Source organism: Carettochelys insculpta, chromosome 7, assembly GCF_033958435.1.
Source record: "Carettochelys insculpta isolate YL-2023 chromosome 7, ASM3395843v1, whole genome shotgun sequence".
Classification (NCBI taxonomy): Eukaryota; Metazoa; Chordata; order Testudines; family Carettochelyidae; genus Carettochelys; species Carettochelys insculpta.
This window is the reverse complement of record NC_134143.1, coordinates 42754574-42774034: the sequence shown is the minus strand read 5'-3', so window position 1 is coordinate 42774034 and position 19461 is coordinate 42754574. Positions and strand designations below refer to the sequence as shown.

General features: G+C 44.2%; 2 protein-coding genes across 2 annotated transcripts in view; one reads left to right on the top strand and one right to left on the bottom strand.

The window, feature by feature from the left end:
- CPEB3 (cytoplasmic polyadenylation element binding protein 3) overlaps window positions 1-2319 on the bottom strand; it is a 187830-nt gene extending 185511 nt beyond the window's left edge. Inside the window, exon 1 of the mRNA XM_075000408.1 lies at window positions 2188-2319. The gene's annotated coding sequence lies outside the window, so the exon portion shown is untranslated. The remainder of the gene's footprint in view (window positions 1-2187) is intronic.
- Window positions 2320-2454: 135 nt separating this feature from the next.
- MARCHF5 (membrane associated ring-CH-type finger 5) overlaps window positions 2455-19461 on the top strand; it is a 53087-nt gene continuing 36080 nt past the window's right edge. Inside the window, exon 1 of the mRNA XM_074999559.1 lies at window positions 2455-2762. Within this exon, the coding sequence (XP_074855660.1) occupies window positions 2719-2762 (44 nt within the window). The 5' untranslated portion in view covers window positions 2455-2718. The remainder of the gene's footprint in view (window positions 2763-19461) is intronic.

The following is a 19461-nucleotide window of genomic DNA, read 5'->3' as shown; positions in this document are numbered from 1 at the left end:
ACTCAGCCCAACAAGAGGGGGCGGACGCTGTAACTCAGCTAGCGGTTGCAGTAAATGCTCCTGTATGAGGTGGCCAGAGCAGCTGGCTAATGAGTCCAGGGGAGTTTTGGTGGAACCAAGGCAGGCAACCTTTGCTTGGGAAGAGGAAAGCAACCCGATGGCTTTTAGACATGGGGGAGAAGAGACATGGGTGAGCTCCCACCTCACATGCCAATGAAAATGGAGTCGCGTGTCACTCTTGGCACCTGTGCTGAGGGTTGCTGACCTCTGCACTAAAGAAACAGAATTTTCTCAAAAAGGCTTGTCCTGTGCATTGTGAGGCGATCAAGAGGGGCAGAAGCTAATTACATTTATACACAAGCCTTACAAAATTGCTTTCACTTAACCTATTAGGATAGATTTGAGGATTAAATCAACAAGGCTGTGGCTGATCAGGACTGTTCTGGAAACACTTTTCATGTCACTAACTACTCCTGAAATGACATACATTAACAGAGCTATGCAGAAAACTTGGCCCCTGAGTCCAAAAAAAAAAAAAAAATGTAAATACACATGTAACTTTATTAGTTAAACTTGTCCATTGAAGTTATAGGGATGTCTGGTCACCCCAGGCATAAGTGCTGCATGGGGGCATAGGCCCATATGCAACCCCCATCCCCAGCACTCATTATGAATGCTGTGCTGCTTATGATAATTATGAGGGCTGTCCCACCCCTTCCCCACAGTGGCACATCCAAAAAGTGCTACTCCTAGGCTCTGACACTCCAGGGAAGGAAGGGACTGCCCCACACCCACCAGAAGCAGCACTTCTGTGGGAAGAGACAGGCAGGGACAGAGCAGGGACAGGGAGAGGGCGGGACATGGGCAAAGCACAGATGGGATGGGATAGGATGGGATGGGGTGGGGCAGGGCAGGGGCACTTGGCTAGTACACTCCCTGCAATTCCCATACTGGTTGCCTCTGACCCAGGTGGGAGTCTCTCAAACATCATTGCACCACAATCCCTTTCTGACAACAAAAATTACAAAATCACCTTGGGTAAGGGGATGAAGCCCAAGCCCCACCATCATGGGCAGGGGGGCAAGACAAAGCTAAAGCCCCACCCCTATTGCTTGCATGGGGTGGGGGAACCAAGAGGGAGATTAAAGCCAAAACTTGGGGGCTTGCTTCATCCCTGAGTAAGATGTCCTCAGCTTCAGCCCTGGGTAGCTGGGCTTGGACTTTGGCTTCAGCCTAGGCCCCAGTAAGTCTAATGCCAGCTCTGATGACCCCATAAAGTGGAGTCACAAGCCACTTTAGGGTCCCAACTCACAGATTGAGAACCGCTGTCCTAGGCCAAAGTGAAACAATGCAGCATCTTCATACACAGTAATGAAGTGAGCATTCTCAGTGAAGGACAGTTAGGGAGGACGAAAGGAGAGATTTTGTACATATCGATTTTGTAGCAACAAGTCATTTTTTACATGATAAAACAAGAAAATTCACACCATTCCTGCATTCCTTTTGGCTCTCTCCCTTGCACCTCACAGCACAGCTAGGTGGGATTTTTGCAGCACAGCCCTCACTTCAGTTGTTTACATAGCTATACATTCTGAAGGAAGACTATTAAGTGCAAGGCTTTAATAAAGTGCAAAGGGACGTTAGCTAAGCGTATGTATGGGGTGGTGGGGTGTTATTGGCAATAAACCACCTTATGGAAACGCTAATAGTATCATGTCAGTCACCTACCCCAGCAGCCTGGTAGGCTAAAAGGCAGTTACTCAGCACCAAGCCCTTCCTCGCCTACTCGTGATTTACTAGAGACCCCTCTCTCCCCCGAAAGGGAGGCCTCGCGGGGGGCGGGGGGTAGGGGCAAGACTGCTTTGGAGGACAAGTCACAATAGCATCAGCTGTTCATGTCATGCGGGAGCGTAGAGGACGCCCAATGGCCCGGGGAAGGGGACCCAGGGCGGCGGCTGCAGGTTCACAATGAAGTCGCGGGGGCGGCTGCAATCTGCGCCCCTCTCGCTGTCCTACACCCACGGGCCCCATGAGGGAACTAGCGCAGAGGAGCCGCTTCTCCGGGAGGGAGGGGAAAGGCTCTGCTAGCCCGCTCCGCCCACAGGCCCTCACAGACGGGAGGGGCGGGAGGCACTGGTGGGACAGCAGTCCCGCCGGGGAAGGGAGGAGAGGGGACAGGGTGCTGACCTTTCCCGCAGCAAGTGCGGCCATCCCGCCGCGTCCCCCTCCGAAGGCAGCGCCCACCTGACCTGCACGCAGCAACAGGAGCAGCAGCCGCCACGCGTGCCCCAGGGGCCTTTAAATCCCCTCCGCAGCGGCGGGCGCGGGGACTACATCTCCCATGGTGCGCCAGGCGCCTGCCTTCCCCGGCCCTCTGACGCGCGGGGGAGGGGACGGTCTGGCTCTGACCTCACAGAGGTGCCGCCCTCTCCCCTTACCCATCCCCCCCCCCCACGCTCCATGACGCTCAATCAGTCCGCGCAGCGTGTGGCGCCCGCGGGCCGGGCCTGAGAGCGGTCAGCCAGGCCCATCCCGCCCGAACGGCCTGTCGCCTCCTAGCCCGCGCGCCGCCTGCTGAGGAAGTATCTGCCGGAGCTGCGTGGGGACAGGGGGCCGCGTCCCCGGCGCTAGCGTCAGGCTTCGGGCCTGTGCTAGGCCGCCGGCTCTTCCTGGTCTCGCGGTTGCAGCGGGGTCTCCGGGGTCCCCGCACGCTGGACTATGTCAGAGCAGACGGGCTTGGCGTCGCAGCAGACCATGGACAGGTGCGTGGCTGGTGGTGCGGCGGTGGATACCGCGGGGAACGGATGCGCGCGCGCGCGCGCCTGCCGCCAGGCCTGGTGGTGGGAGAGCGGAGGCGGTGCGTGTGGTGGCCCCGCGGGCTGAGAGGAACGTGTGCGGTCGGGGAGATCTGGTATGTCGCCGGTTGTTTGGTGGTTTCGCCTCCGGGTGCTGCCCGGAGGTGGCGCTAGGCGCCTCGGGGAGACTAAACCGCGCTGATGTCTCAGTCTCGGAGCGATGAAAGCACCTGAGGCACCGGAAGGTTTGTGGGGAGTGAGGATCTGCGATTCCCTGTGTTCGTACAGTGCGCCTTCTGATTCCGTGAGCGTGGCGTGAGAGAATTGTGGGGTAGCCTAGGGAGGCGCGTTTGCCATTGATTAAAGCGCTGTACAAGGTTTCAAGGTACTTTTTGCTTCTGCCACAGATTTCCTATCTCATTTCGAATAAAACATTTAAGCTATACTTGTAGTACGGTCATTACAGCTGCTGCACTGCTGTAAGTTCCCTTATGTAGCTGCTTTATGTTAAGAGAGCCCTTTGTTGTCACAGTTCAATGGTGGTTGCTACGTCTCCCACCAACAATGCTGTCCACATAGATGTTTCTGTGGGTGACACTTACATTGGACGGTGACAGTGACAGTTTTTATAATGGACAGGAGTGTGGGTTTTATTGTTCATATTCCTGCCTGACAAAAGTGCTAGTGTAAGCATGTCTCTGTATATCTCAGTAACTCATTTATAAAATAATAGTGATAGGAAAGTGTTATCTTGCAATGATGTAAAAATAAATTATTTAGTACCTGACTTGCTTAGATGCCATATGTGTCTGGAAATCATTAGGTAGGGACACAGAAGGAAAGGAGGATGTACTTGTGATGGTTACAGAGGATGCTATTGGTATAGAAGGCCTCAAGGAAGAAAGGTTGGAGATGCACATAGGACAGGGCTATAAAAGAGAAGCAGATGACCTGCAAAAGAAAAACAAATGGATTTATGATGTTAGCAGAAAAGAAGAATGGGAATACTGGGTTAGTTTTAGTCTTGTTTATCAGCTATTTATGTCAGATCTTCATCTGAAGGAAGCAAAGAGGATACAGTAGACCCTCAAGTTACACGGGGGTTGCATTCTTGCAGCTCCAGTGTAACTCAAATTTTCGTGCCAGTTGAGGGGTTTGCAGGAGCCAGGAAACAGTTTCCTGGCTCCCAGAGTCGTGGGGTGCTGGGAACCAGGAGGCAGCCTGGTTCCCCTCTCCCAGCTGCATGTGGGACCCAGGAAACTGACCAGCCCACTAGGGCTGGTCAGTTTCCTGGCTGCTTTCTTCCAGCCAGCTGTCAGGTTGAGGGCCACACTGCTGGGGGAAGGGGCCACGGAGCAGCTTCAAGTTGTGCTTAAATCATGCTAAAGTGAGTTATATGCAACTTGAAGCCGTGTATTTCAAGGGTTTACTGTACAAAACCCCATGTGTTTCTTCATTATGGGTCATTTGTAAGGGAAGTGGATTTAGCAAAATGCAAGCTGCCCACAAGGCAAGGGTGGCAATGTTTTTTGATGGGGGAGGCACTTCAATAATTTGGTAAATGATATTCATGATATTAATGGAGGAGATGTGGGGTCTAGAATGGAGGTTGGATGCAGAAGGGAGCTTGGGGTAAGGGATTGGGATGCAGGAGGTTGTGTGGGACCTGGAAGAGAGTTTGGGGGAAGCAGAGGGGCATGGGAGTAGTGGGAATCAGGGTGGGAGGAAAGGTGCAGGAGTAGACTGGGGTAAAGAAGTATCTATAAGGGGTCTAGAAGCAGGCCATGCCTGCATGCTTTCTCCTGCCCTGAGCCCTCCCCCCAATGCTCATGCCCCTCCAGCACCCTCCCTCCCATCCCATACCCCTGATACACGTGCTTGCCCCTCCTGCATCTTCCATCCTCCACAGACCTGCACTCTAACCTCATCTTCTTCATGTATCCTTGCACCTAGACCCTGCATTCCTACTCTTGCCCACTACTGCACCTTATGTGCTGCCCAGATCTTGCACTGTCATTCCCTTCTCACTCCTGCCCAGGTCCCACATCGTACCCCAGTCTGCTCTCTGGCAGCCCCCTCCTGTGCCACTGAACCACTTATTTTTGGCCCTGTATCAGCATGTAGGCTCCCACAAAATCTACTAGCCCTAGTTTCCCTAGGCTCTGGGGGTGCAGCTTGAGTGTAGAGAGATGAACTTTTTTTCTCCTTCACAGTTGAGGCCCACGTCTGTGAGAGGTTTTATTTTTCTCTTCACCTGGTGGCCAGGCTGGTGAGGCTTTTGTTTTTTCTTGCTTTTCACTGGTGTGCTGCATAGTCTGCTATATGTAGTAAGTATGGATCTGGGAGGGGGACTTTGCATGTTGTGGGTCCTGCAAACACACTGCTCCTATTGGCTGAAAACCTGCCATTGGGAGCTGCAAGACTTTGTTGGGGGCAGGGACACAGTGAGAAGCCTCTCCTCCCCTCCTCTGCTGGGCTCACGCATTCACAGAGACCTGTAGATGGTTTTTCTGAATGCTGGGCAGGGCAGGCTAGGAGCAGACTAAGGCTCCTGTGGGCTGGATTCTGTGGTGGCCTGTTATAAGGTAAGAATGAAGAGTTTGACGCAAGGAAAAGGGTGAGGGTGATGTGATGGGAAAGAGAGGCAAATAAATATGGTGGCTTCAGTTTGGTTAGGATGGAAGAGTACAAAGTTAAAATCATGTCAGAAAGAGAAAAAGAAGGTGGTTCTACTCTAGGCAGGGGATTATCAAGGAGGTTGCAGTAAGAGATCTGAAGACTACCAAGGGTTTTGGAAGCATAAATGTGAAGAAAGAGTTGGATTTTGGAGCTTCTGAGAGGGGGAGCAGTGTTATCACAGTTATCAGATAATAGCATGGATGTGAGAAGTAAAGGAGAACAAGGAATACAAGAAAAATGTGGAGAGGATGTTGGAATTGCTATGACTGAGAAAAGAAGAAAATTCTGAAAAGCAGATCTGGGAGAACATTGCAGGTCCAACACAGAACAGGTTCTCAATGGGATACATCCACATGTACTTCAATATCTTATAAATTTTATATTTCTCTCCTGGTAACACTAGTATTTCTTATCCTGCTTCTGATTGGACAGATCTTACATGGTAACAACCAGAGTTACTTTACTCTCAGCTTCATGATCTTCACTGTGGTAATGTCTACTGGGAAATAACAGGTGCTAGTTGATACAGCTGAGGTCTTAGACTGGTAAATGGATACAGTGACCTCTAGAGAAGGGGGAAAATAACTAACACGCTGAACTTGTGGTGTGTTTTGTTACTGCATTATGAATTTGGTGGGCCTAAATGTTTTTCTATTCCAAAAAAAAAATCTCCACAACAAAGGATGAATGGATATAAATCTGACATCAGGAGTGGGAACATACACAAACTTGTAGGCAAACACTTTTTAACCTCCCTGGACATTCAATAATGGATTTAAATGTAGTCATTCTTCTACAAAAGCATTTTACCACAAGATAGCAGAGGGAGACATCTGAATTGAACTTCATTTGCAAATTTGACACATTTAAGCTATGCCTTAACAGAGATCTCAACTGTCATATGCCTTACAAGGGTGATTGCCATGTGTTTGATATTTGCAGGAATGGAACAAATCCTTCTAGTGAAAGGCAACCTTTCTCCTCTCTCCCTTCTATATAAACCCTGGATTCTATTTTTTCCCCCCTGCTCCAATTATCTGAAGAAGTGGAAGGGGAACAGATTTTTTTAAGCTGACATATTAGTTCCAGTGTGTTATGAACACTTGCCAAAAGAGTATATTTTCTTAAAGTTTCTGAATGCAACATGTTGATTCACAGTGTATGTGAGCAGATAATACACCTTGCAGAAAATACCCTTCCCATCAAAACTGGGGAGCACTAAGACTTGGTGCTCTAGATATTTCTAAGACAAAAGCAAGCAAAGTCACCTTTTTTTCAAAAATAGGGTAGTAGAAGTTGTCTAAGTATATAGGCGGCATGAAAGATGATGCAGAGGCAGGTAGGTGAAAATGACAGAGTGGTAAGAAGGAGCAAGTCATGAAGTTTGAATTTAAGTGAGAAATCAGTACAGTGCCAGAAAAGGGAATTTAGTGGAATCGATGTGTATAAGATCAGTCAATTTGGATAGCAGACAGTGGTATTTCCTTATGATTGGAGAAGGGTTACAAAAGCCAAAGAGAATGGTAGTGTTCCTACACATTGTACTAGCTTGTAATTGCTTTCATTGTTGGTAAGAATGTATAGTATGTTGGTAAGAAGATAAACCTTATTATTTGAAACCAAAAGCACAACATTGGGTTTTCAACATTGGGTTATGAAAAAATATCAGGAGAATTACAGCCACTTTTTCCTTCTGCTTTGTCCTGGTGATAAATGGGAAGATATTTGTGGTTAGATACGTAAATACAGTAGCGTGGGTTTGATTGTCACACACCAGACTTGTGGATACGCAGTTACATGCTGTCATGTGCATCATCTTTGGCACCCTGTATGCCACTCCCCTGTCACAGCTTCTAGTTCTGAGCCTTATTACTTCTCCACATATTAGATGATAGGTTGCCACTGGCAAGTTACTGAAGAAAGTACACACCTACCCAAGTCTGCAACTGCACAATGATCTTTTTAAACCACCAGCTGCATGTTTGCCTTCATGCAAACGTTCTGTCAAGAGGAATGCATATTTGTTACAAGCCCCAACCAGTCCTTTGTCACCAACCCACAATCTGCTTATGTGATTTTGACCTGCCCCATTGCCAGTAGTTCCCGTTGAACAGGTTTTGGACTGGACAAGGTCTCTGTGCAGTCAGCATCGCTGAAGCCTTTGTGACGAACCTTTATGCAGCTGTGGTGCAAAATAGATGGTTATGCATATTGTCAAATATATGCTGATTAGTTTCAGCGGCCTAGATGATTATGCATACACTGAATAAGTAGAATGTTATGGGTCTTTCAGAAGTTTATAACTGAACACTGACTTAATACAGCTTTAAAACTTTACCACACATAGGAAAAATGCTGCTTATAACCCTCTTAATTTAAATTAAACAAGTATAGAAACAGTATATTTACTTTCCAGATCTTTTTTCAAGCTTTCCCTTTATTTCTTTCAGTTTACATTTAACACAGCATTATACTAAATATGTCCTTTTTGTCTCTGCTGTCACGTGATTCAGTACTTCTGGTTCCAAATGAGGAGTGCGGTTGACTGGTCACTTTGTAACTCTGGGCCTCTGCTGTAGTTGGAATAGGGTGTGCTGGTATAGAGAAGGTTGAAGAAAACTGGGTTAGCGTATGGTAACATCAGCTGAATGAATATTGTTATAGTTAACACTGAATCAGGGTGGGTGGATGTAATCAAATTTTAATCATGATTTAAGTTAGCAAGTAGGAAGTCTTTATATAAATAAGTTTATTTTAATCATGTTTTGCCTGTCAGAAGTTGGTGCTTAGCACTTCAAAATACTCTGGCTCTAAGTGTTTAGCCAGTGACGTTAATTACGATTTATCTTCCATTAAAACTTGAGCAGCAAACTTGTACTGCTTGAAAATTATTTTTATTTCATTTAAAAGATTAATAGATTTTAGTAGCTTCCTGCATTAATATAGTTTGTCATTCCAAATTAATTATAAATATTTTTATAAAAGAAATATACTGCATTTTAAATATTTAAATTCAACTTTTGTCCACTTTGATTACAATGATCACTTCTGGTTTCTATTAGTTTCTTTTTCTCATTGATATGCAATGCTTTTTTTGTGCTGGTACAAGCCATGGACGTTTACTAAGTATACTATTCCAGGAACATATAAGTATGGGTTATATTGTGTGAGCAGTTTCTGGCACTGAAGAATTTCTTGACTGCATAGTAGGAAGCTTTATGTATGAGAGCAATGGGCTTTTGGTTTTTAATCTCTTTACAACTTAATTTTAGAGTTTATAGTTAGGGAATGACAGGAGTATCTGGTGTCTCTCTCGAATGACAATTCTCGCGTTAGCCTATTCACGTGGCTAACACATGTGGCTGAAGCTGACTTCAGATATCATTGAAATGCTTGTTGTTGCCATTTATCCAGCATTCAGAGTGCACTGGAGCTAAAAAGCAAACCATTATAGTTTATAAATTAAGGAAATATTAATATAATGCAATGTGTGAGATTTTTCTAAATGAAATTTTCTTAATTAAAAACAAATTACACTGTTACATTACAATATTGAGCCTTTTTCATGGTAACATGTTTAAAACATGAATGCAACAATCTGAATACTTTCTGCACTGTCCATCATTGCTTAGAGCACAAACAAAGCTCCACCATCATTGTATGTCCTGGACATTCTTTGTATTCTGTTCGTTAAGCCCGATATATTTTCCCTGAATAGTGTTTCATAGAGTTATTCTTTTGATTGGCTCTTTTGTGTTCCTTCATCTACTCGATGGCTTGCCTGCCATGGCAGATCTTTCCCTCATATTTTCTGGTTAATTTTGGAGAAAGGCTGTTTAACAAATCTCAGTGTTTGTTAGTATCGGAGGGGTAGCTGTGTTAGTCTGGATCTCTAACAGCAACGAAGGGTCCTGTGGCACCTTATAGACTAACAGAAAAGTTTTGAGCATGAGCTTTCGTGAGCACAGACTCACTTCATCAGATGCTGGTCTTGGAAATCTGCAGGGCCAGGTGTAAATAAGCCAGAGCTAGGGTGGGGATAACAAGGTTAGCTCAGTCAGCAAGGGTGAGGCTTACTACCAGCAGTTGATCTGGAGGTGTGAACACCAAGGAAGGGGAAGCTGCTTTTGTATTTAGCCAGCCATTTGCAGTCTTTGTTTAAGCCTGAGCTGAGGGCGTCAAATTTGCAGATGAATTGTAGCTCAGAAATTTCTCTTTGGATTCTGGTCCTGAAATTTCTTTGCTGTAGGATAGCTACTTCCAAGTCTGCTACTGTGTGGCCTGGGAGATTGAAGTGCTCTCCTACGGGTTTTTGTATATTGCTATTTCTGATATCTGATTTGTGTGCGTTTATTCTTTTACGTAGAGACTGTCCAGTTTGTCCGATGTATATAGCAGAGGGGCATTGCTGGCACATGATGGCATAAATTATATTGGCAGATGTGCAGCTGAATGAACCCACGATGGTGTGGCTGATCTGGTTAGGTCCTGTAATGGTGTCGCTGGTGTAGATATGTGGGCAGAGCTGGCAACGAGGTTTGTTGCATGGATGGGTCCCTGAGTTAGAGTGACTGTGGTGCGGTGTATAGTTGCTGGTTAGGATTTGTTTCAGGTTGGCAGGTTGTCTGTGGTCAAGGACTGGTCTGCCTCCCAAGGCCTGTGAAAGTGGGGGATCATTGTCCAGGATGGGTTGTAAATCCCTGATGATGCGCTGTAGAGGTTTTAGCTGAGGACTGGAGATGATGGCTAGTGGTGTTCTGTTGGTTTTTCTCTTGGGCTTGTCCTGTAGTAAGAGGCTTCGTGGCACACGTCTGGCTCTGTTGATCTGTTTTTTCACTTCCTCAGGTGGGTATTGCAGTTTCAAGAATGCTTGGTAGAGATCCTGTAGGTGTTTGCCTCTGTCAGAGGGGTTGGAGCAAATGCGGTTATATCTTAGTGCTTGGCTGTAGACAATGGATTGTGTGGTGTGTCTGGGATGAAAGCTGGAGGAATGAAGGTAGGCATAGCGGTCAGTGGGTTTACGGTACAGGGTGATATTGATGTGGCCATCGTGTATTAGCACTGTGGTGTCCAGGAAGTGGATCTCCTGTGTCGACTGTTCCAGGCTGAGGCTGATGTTGGGGTGAAAGTTGTTTAAGTCCCGGTGAAATTCCTCCAGAGTCTCCTTCCCATGGGTCCAGATGATGAAGATGTCATCAATGTAGCGTAAATAGAGACAGGGTACTAGTGGTCGAGAGCTAAGGAAGCGCTGTTCCAGGTCAGCCATGAAAATATTGGCATATTGAGGGGCCATGCGGGTACCCATAGCTGTGCCGCTGATTTGAAGGTATATATCGTCGCCAAATCTGAAATAGTTGTGTGTGAGGATAAAGTTACAGAGCTCAGCCATCAGATGTGCTGTAGCATCATCAGGGATACTGTTCCGGACAGCATTTATTCCATCTTTGTGTGAGATGTTGGTATAGAGAGCCTCTACATCCGTGGTGGCTAGGATAGTGTTTTCTGGTAGGTCATCAATATATTGCAGTTTTCTCAGGAAGTCAGTGGTGTCTCGGAGATAGCTGGGAGTGCTGGTGGCATAGGGTCTGAGGAGAGAGTCCACATAACCAGACAGTCCTTCAGTGAGAGTGCCAATGCCCGAGATGATAGGGCGTCCAGGATTTCCAGGTTTGTGGATCTTGGGTAGTAGGTAGAATAGCCCCGGACGGGGCTCTAGAGGTGTGTTGGTATAAATCTGTTCTTGTGCTTGTCTAGGGAGTGTCCTGAGCAGATGGTGTAGTTTCTTAGTGTATTCCTCGGTGGGATCTGAGGAAAGTAGCCTGTAAAATTTGGTACTGGAGAGTTGTCTGGAAGCCTCCTTCTGGTAGTCAGACCTGTTCGTGATGACAGTAGCTCCTCCTTTATCTGCCTCTTTGATTATAATGTCAGGGTTGTTTCTGAGGCTGTGGATGGCATTGCGTTCTGCACGACTGAGTGATGCTGTCTCTCCACAATTTCTGCCTGTGCGCGTCGGCAGAAGCATTCTATATATAGGTCCAGACTGTTATTTTCTACCCTCAGGAGGAGTCCACGTGGAGTTATTCTTCTTGTGCTGCTGGGAGGGTGTCTGTATAACGGTGTGCTGGTCAGTGTTGTGTTGAAAGTATTCTTTGAGTCTGAGATGGTGAAAGTAGCTTCCAGATTACCGCAGAACTGTATTATGTTTGTGCGGGTGGTGGGGCAAAAAGAGAGTCCCCGAGAAAGAGCAGACTCTTCTGCTGAGCTGAGTGTGTAGCTGGACAGATTGACGATATTGCTGGCTGAGTTAGTGGTACCACTGCTGTGGCTCTGTGTGGCAGGCAGGAGTTTAGACAGCTTGCAGTCCTTTTTCCTCTGTAGAGTAGTGAAGTGTCTAATGTAAATCTCCTGTCTTATTTTAGTAAAGTTCAGTGGTGTGGAAGTTTGTGTTGAAGGTTGGTTTTTTATGAAAGACTCCAGATTTGAGAGCTCTTTTTTGATGTTCTCCTGTTTGTTGTACAGGATGCTGATTAGGTGGTTCCTCAGTTTCTTCAAGAGTGTCTGGCATAATCTCTCACTGTAGTTTGTGCAGTATGTAGATTGCAAAGGATTTTTCACCTTTAGTCCATTTGGTATGATGTCCGTTCGTTTGCATTTCGAGAGAAAAATTATGTCTGTCTGAGTTTGTGCAAGCTTCCTTGTGAGGTTGATAGATTTCCATAGCTATCCTACAGCAAAGAAATTTTAGGACCGGAATCCAAAGAGAAATTTCTGAGCTACAATTCATCTGCAAATTTGACGCCCTCAGCTCAGGCTTAAACAAAGACTGCAAATGGCTGGCTAAATACAAAAGCAGCTTCCCCTTCCTTGGTGTTCACACCTCCAGATCAACTGCTGGTAGTAAGCCTCACCCTTGCTGACTGAGCTAACCTTGTTATCCCCACCCTAGCTCTGGCTTATTTACACCTGGCCCTGCAGATTTCCAAGACCAGCATCTGATGAAGTGAGTCTGTGCTCACGAAAGCTCATGCTCAAAACTTTTCTGTTAGTCTATAAGGTGCCACAGGACCCTTCATTAGTCTTTGTTAGTGTGTTTCTGGGACATTTGGAGCCAGCTTCCCCAGACATACCTTGAAGTAAAAAAAATACAAGATAAAGATTGGTTGTTGGTCTTTAACTTGTAGAACTACCATGCCCAAATCTTGTTTAACCTGGTAATGCCACTATCTCCTTTCCTGTTTATGACATGATTTCTTTCTGAATGGGTCTGTTGGCTTGTATGTTACTGCCAAGATATGTGAATTGAGCCATCTCTTGTATTTCTTTACCTTTTAGCAAAATGCTTGAGAGTTTCTAGGGTACTTATTATACTTGATTATCATAACTGATTAACCCAGATTTTTTGCATGCTGGATGGTTTTCTGGTCTTTGCTTCCGTGTTGATTAAGCTGTCATTTAGGTTTTTCAGAAGATTTAGTTCTTTTAAATGTTTTAGTGTACTCTGATATGTTAAAGTATTTCCTTTTAATGAAGTCAAAGGCATTGTCAATTAAGGATGAGAGAATGCATCCTTCTTAGACACCAATGCTGTTAGATCATTTGGCCAAATCCACATTTACTTGAAACTGTGCATGCTGCAACTTGATATCTAGTCTTGCTGATAAATTTTTATAAGCATACCAGAACTCTTCAAGATGTCCCAGAATGAATTGCTATGGAGGTTGCTAAAAACTTTTTAAAAATATACAGTTCTTGCTGAGTGGATTCCCTTGGATAGTCAAGTTAATGAAACAGATTAGTCCCTGATGTGGTATTGTGCTGTACCTCCAGGACTTTCTGGAGGCAATGGTTTTACCCCTCAGTTTGTTCTGGCCTCAGCTCTCCAGGAGGGCCTCCTGAGTTTTACTGCTGTCCAGCTGTAGGCTCTTCCCCGCTGGCCTCTGTAAGGAACCCTACACTTACCCTTTATTGTGAGTTCCAATCCAGGGACCTAAGAATAGTCTCCATGCTCTGCCATGTCCTTTCACAAAACTGTTTTCAGTTCCCTGGACCGCTTCCCCATGGTCCCCGCCTTCACGTATGCTTTACCTTTCACTCAGGGCCTTTCTACATTCAGGACAGCAACTAGACAGGAGCTTTTCCCTACTAGCACTCAGCTGCCTGTTGCATTTGAGCTCCCTTTGGCCAGCCAGGAGCACAATCTGTCCTCCTCTCACTCCAGCAAGGAACCACTTATTCTCTGGCACTGCAGTGCCTTTTTATGGGGCCCTCCTGGGCCCTTATTGGCCGCTATTCTTACATCCACTGTAACCTGTTCGCAGGCTATTTTCTGTGCTGCTTTTCTGGGACAAGTGTGACAGGTCCCTGGGCCTATTCCTAAATGTGAAATGGAGGGTAAATACTTCCATATCTAATAATGTTCCATGTGTACAGTAGAACCCCGAGATACACGGTCTCAGCTTGCATGAATCTCAGGTGAACACACTTTGAGTGGCGGCGATCTGGAACCTGGCTCCAGGCTTCCAGGTGCCACCTCCCCACCACTCAGAGGAGTGGGGAAACTGGCCGGCTGTTGTGCTGATCTGTTTCCTGGCTCCTTTGAGGAGCCCCTCTGGAAGCAAAGAAACTGACCAGAGCACCAGTGCTGGTCAGTTTCCCAGCTCCTGCAAGCTCAGGGGAGCTGGGAGCCAGGCTGCTGCCTGGTTCTTGCTTCCTCCTGACTTGCATGAAATTTGAGTTACATGAGGCTGCCCAGGAATGCAACCTTTGTGCAACTTGGGGGTCTACTGTAGTAAACTCCAGATATTTAAGGTAAGTTTAGTTAATAATAAAGTGGAAAAGGAAGTTAATTGGTAAAATAAAGTCAACTTTTTATTCTATGGAAATTTAAATCTTTCGCAGCATATATAAGGTAGTTTGTGCTTGTCAGAGACTAGAGGCTTTTATAAGAAAGCGGGCGACTCAGAAGTTTATTTGCAACCATAACTCCAAGGCTAAAATAATTATATGGCTTAATTTTCAAGTGAAGACAGTAATGAAAATACGTTAATGTTTGATTTTGGTTTTGTAGAGTGCATCAAGAAAAAAGGTTAGAATTTCAGTCAGAAATGATGGTTTGTTCCAGCTTGCCAGCCTTTTCTATTTCAGCATGTTATCTGAGTAGTGACCTGTTTCAGTAGTAGGTTCAGGGTCATTTTTTATTCAATACAAGAAAATGGAAAATCTGGCAAGAACCAAGTGGTTTTATTTAGCTCTTTCTGCTGCAGCCACTGTCAACAGAAAGAAAGAAGGCTGATGACAGACTATAAGGGATTTCTATTCATTATTCATACGTGGCCAAAGGTCTAAGTATATAAAGAATACGTGGTTCTTTTCATGGGTCTTTTATAGTTTAAATAGTTGCCTGGCAAGCTTGATGGAGTTGCTAAAGAATCATTTTGAAGAGAGGCTCATATTGTTGATCTGTTGCCCTGTGGAAAAAACAAGAACTTCTTTGATTAAAAAGTCCATTATATTTTGAGTGTAAAACCTATACAGAGCTTCATTTAAAAGTAATCTTATGACCAATGCAATAGGTGTTGAAGTTATACTTTGTAGGACTGCATTAACATTTTGTTTTTGTCATTATTTGAGTACATCTTAAACTTATTTGGTTAAATGATATCTTGAAGTAGCACAGTCCGCAGCTTTTTCTGAGTTACCCACCTCTGCCATGGAACCTCATTCATCAGGAGTAAAATCTTCAAACTATATTTTTAAAGATGACCTGCAGATCCCAGTGGTGGAAGAGCCACATGATGGCATCAACATCTCTTTTAGGTTGGGAGTAGTGGATTTTGGGCTTTTTGTCTTGCTAGGAAGTAGCAAATACAAGAACAAATTTCTCAGGCCCTTTTATCTCCAGAAGGCCACGTGTGGTTTCTGTCATGGCTTAGGTTCTCCACTGATTATTGTTGCTTGCTGGTCTGTGTTAGAGGGTTGTTTTACCAGCAGGACACTATAAATTCCATTCTTCACTTCTTTATCCTCTGACTCATAAGAAGGCAAATAAACTTTTCAGTCTCTGAGGCAGAAACCCCTGAATACTGTGTGTCAGGAGATCTGGTGCTGGCAATGTAGGTTTCCAGGACTGAAAGAACCATTGATACTAGAGACAGAAGAGCACAATATCCCTGTCTACCTGGAAGACAAGAGTAGAAAAATATTTATTTTAAAAAAAGATGTTGGGCAACATTTATTGTTGAAGTAGTGCCTCATAAGACTATAGTATTATTTGAATGAGAAAATTTGGGAATCCTATCTAGCAGTTGTGCTTATATAAATCCCTCTGTAGTTACTTATACTAAATACTTAGTTGTGATTTTCTTAGATGCTGAGACTTCAGGAATTGCTCTGGACCATAAAATGGGAAAGGCCTTAGGAATTTTCAGATGTGTAGACACAGCTAGGCGCTGCTATTAATGCTGCATTGTTCGGGGAAATGATTGAATGGCTTGCTCAGTTCTGTATGTATTTTTCGGTAGAATCACAGATAAATCATTTCTTAGTTAATTCCTGCATTGCTGGTACAGTCCTTATTGAAATTGACTGTCTGTCTCTGTAGTATTTAGTGGAGTATATAATCAACTCCTTGGTGTCAAGGTTAATTTTTATCCCTCTAAGAAAGCAAAACAATTCTGTGAAAATCTTAACTTCTCATTTTAATACTTTTATATCAGTTCTTTTGAACAAATCTGACTCAGTTATTCAGTCTGATTCCTACAGACAGCTATTGCCCTAGAGTGAACAAAATCCAGGTTCTGTTTAAAATCAGAAGTAGAAGTAAAGTGGTAATTTTTATGTTGGGTCTAAAATAACAGAGGGTGTTTTCCACAGTAAACACTGGTTACTTCAGAGAATTTGACTCTTCCTTCCAGTTGATCAGAGAGAAATATTATAAACAGTTCAGTGTCTGAGAATACTTTTATGAATAGTTTGTTTTTGGTTTGGCTCACTGTACAAATGGAGTTATAAACTTAAAACAATTCAAATGAATAAAATCTTTTAAAAATCTTGCCCTGTCCAGGTTTTCATTTGAGTTGTCATTTTACCCATTTTTTCAGTTTCTAAATTGGTGAAAAGAGGTATTTCTGATTAACTTTCAGGAGTCTGACTTTCTAATTTTCTATCCAAAAAAGCCATATGACATAGTATACAAAGTTGAAAGAAGTAGCCTATGGCAAGCTATAATTCAGTTTTCAAAAGAGAAAATGAGTTGAGCAGAATTTTCAGAAATTGGACTGGTTAATCTAAATAAACACAGGACGGTGACATGAACTCCAGGTATCCAGATACCTGGATCTGATGTTAATTACCATTTTAAAGGTTTTACCAGGTATTATTACTTTGGTGCTCAAGCAGCAAGCAATTCAGGGTCACATACAAAGATCAGATGCATCGGATGTGGCACTGAACTATTAAAAATTAACGTATATTGTGCATGCTATCTATAATACTTATTGAATGTATGGTCCAAGTAAATGCAGTAAAAAGAAGTGTAAAGGTTTACATTTTAAAGTTATTTCCCATGCAAAAGGGGTGTAGTAATTGCTTGTTTAAAGTCTGGAATCAAACTTTGGGAAGTTGGTATCTGCTTATAATTGTCATGCTTTAGTACATTGATTTTTTTTTTTTTTTTAATTCTCTACATTGACAAATAGTCTGTGGCCTTTCAGAGTACAAATAGCTGCATCTTAGGAACTGCTGACTATTTTAAATCTGTTCTTTTTTGCATTGAGCAATGATACCCCTATGATTTTAGGGGGGTAACTCCTGTGTGGAACATTTGATAAATGTGTTCTGGTTAGTTGAAGAGTTGACGACGGTGACTGATGTAGCTAAAGTACCTTAGTGGTTTAATTCTAGCTTGGTTTGAATTTAGAAGTAGCATTTATTCATGGATAAAATACTGCTTTATGTACATGTTAGTTAACGAAAGTATTTTTGTGCTGTTCATTTTAAATACTTTGCTTAGTATATTGAAGACAAAAGTGAATTACCTCAAGTTCTTTCCTCATGTCAACATAACATTGTCAATATAATTCACTCATTTAGTAGAGAATGATTCTTTTAAGTTAAAAGTTTTAATTGGCAAACACAATTAGTGTAAATAATTGGCGGGGGAGGAGGAATCCCAACTTTTTTGTCAAGGTTTCTAAATATGGCACAGTAGGTAATGTACTGTGTTAGGGGCCTGATCCTGTGGAGGACTTAGGGACTGTGCTAGTAGGTGTAAGAGACTGGCAGAGTCATCACAAGAGTTGGGAGTTGGCTTTTGGTGCTGATCTTAAAGGACTAATACCATACATCTGACCTGTACGGTCCCATACACTTATTTTATCATCATCTGCCTACCTGAGCTCCAGTACCACAAGCAAAGTGGTACTCTCCAGTGTGCCTTATCACCAAGGTGTTTTTAGCTGGTATGGTGTGCTGGAATAAAGCAGGTGGAGTCAGCTGCCCCTCATCTCCTTTCAGACTATGGCCTGACTGTACACCCCTTGCCCTTCTGAGACATATAAACACATCTCACAGAGCTGGAAGGCATCTTGAGAGGTCATTGAATCCAGTCCCCTGCCCTCTTGGCAGGACCAAACGCCATCCTTTTTTTTAAATTTTTTAATCTATTTACCTCAGATCCCTAAATGGCCCCCTCAAGGATTGAACACACAACCCTGGGTATAGTAGGCCAATGCTCAAACAACTGAGGTGCTGAATCTGTGTAAAGGGTGGTGGTGGCAATGCTGAGAACTCTGCTTTTTTCCACTGACTTGAGGGAAAGGAGCGGAACCCCCAGCACCACTATGTGATCCTGCATGGAGCTGCTGCATCTGTGCCTGGAGTTTGGGGGTTCAGCTCCTTTCCCTGATGGGAAGGGAAACTTGGAAAGGAGCAGAACTGCCAGCCCCACCCTGCCTCATCCCTATATGTACGAATATCTCAAGGCTGAGGCAGGGCTGGGAATTCCGCTACTTTTTACACTGCTCTTCTCAGTGAAGAAAAGAGCAGAACTCCATCTCTAGCCCTGTACACAGATGTGGCAGCTCCGTGCAGGTTTTGGGGTTCTGCTCCTTTCCCCTCTGACTGTCATACTGCCCCTCTCCTCCTTCCCCCAGGTAATATGGGATGGATGGGGTGGTGAGGGGAAGAATGTGGGGGTCCTGGGCTGGGGTAGGGCAGAATCACATGGGGGGGGTCATGTGGGAAAGGTCACATGCCCTCTCTCTGCTCAGCTTGTGTGCCCTCCATCTCCTGTACTGGCAAAAGCTACTTGGACCACTGCTGGTTGGGCTTCAGTCTCAAATTTTGAATATTTATGACTCCACCCAGCACAGAAACTTATTTTTCAGCTCCTTCAGGTTGTTTGTTTAACAAATAAAATTTTGTGCTGTTTTGTTTATTTAAATTCAGTTAGCATCCTAATGCAGCTTGACACAGATCATAAGAAAAAAGTTATCCATTGTTCACCATTTTATAACACACTTAAAATGTACAATTAATAATAATCTGAAAATATTAAGCTATAGTACCCTCCAAATTAGCAAAAGGATATATCAGATCTTGTGTAAAGGCTTTAATTAGTTGTAATTCACCGTGTTTTAAGATAGGCTGAAACTCCCTACTTGGTTCAGTACGATTTTAGTTAGCCGGGTGTTCACTTATCATGAATGTGGCCAAGTTTCCCTTGATCCCATAAAATTTGTTTACAGCCTCCATTTCTGGCTCTCTGTGTTCTGTGTGCTGTTTTTTATCTCTAATTTACCCCCTGAATGTCTTCGAAGAGTTCAGTAAGCAGTGGAAATGTTAGTTATGCTTCCAGGCAATATTGACCTCTCATGGTTTGGCAAATTCTGTCATTTGGTGCTGGTCCGGCTCCAAAGGTGCAGGATTAGAGAGGTTCAACCAGTAGTTTTCAGGCACTAAGAAAGCACATTTATTTAGAAAATAAATG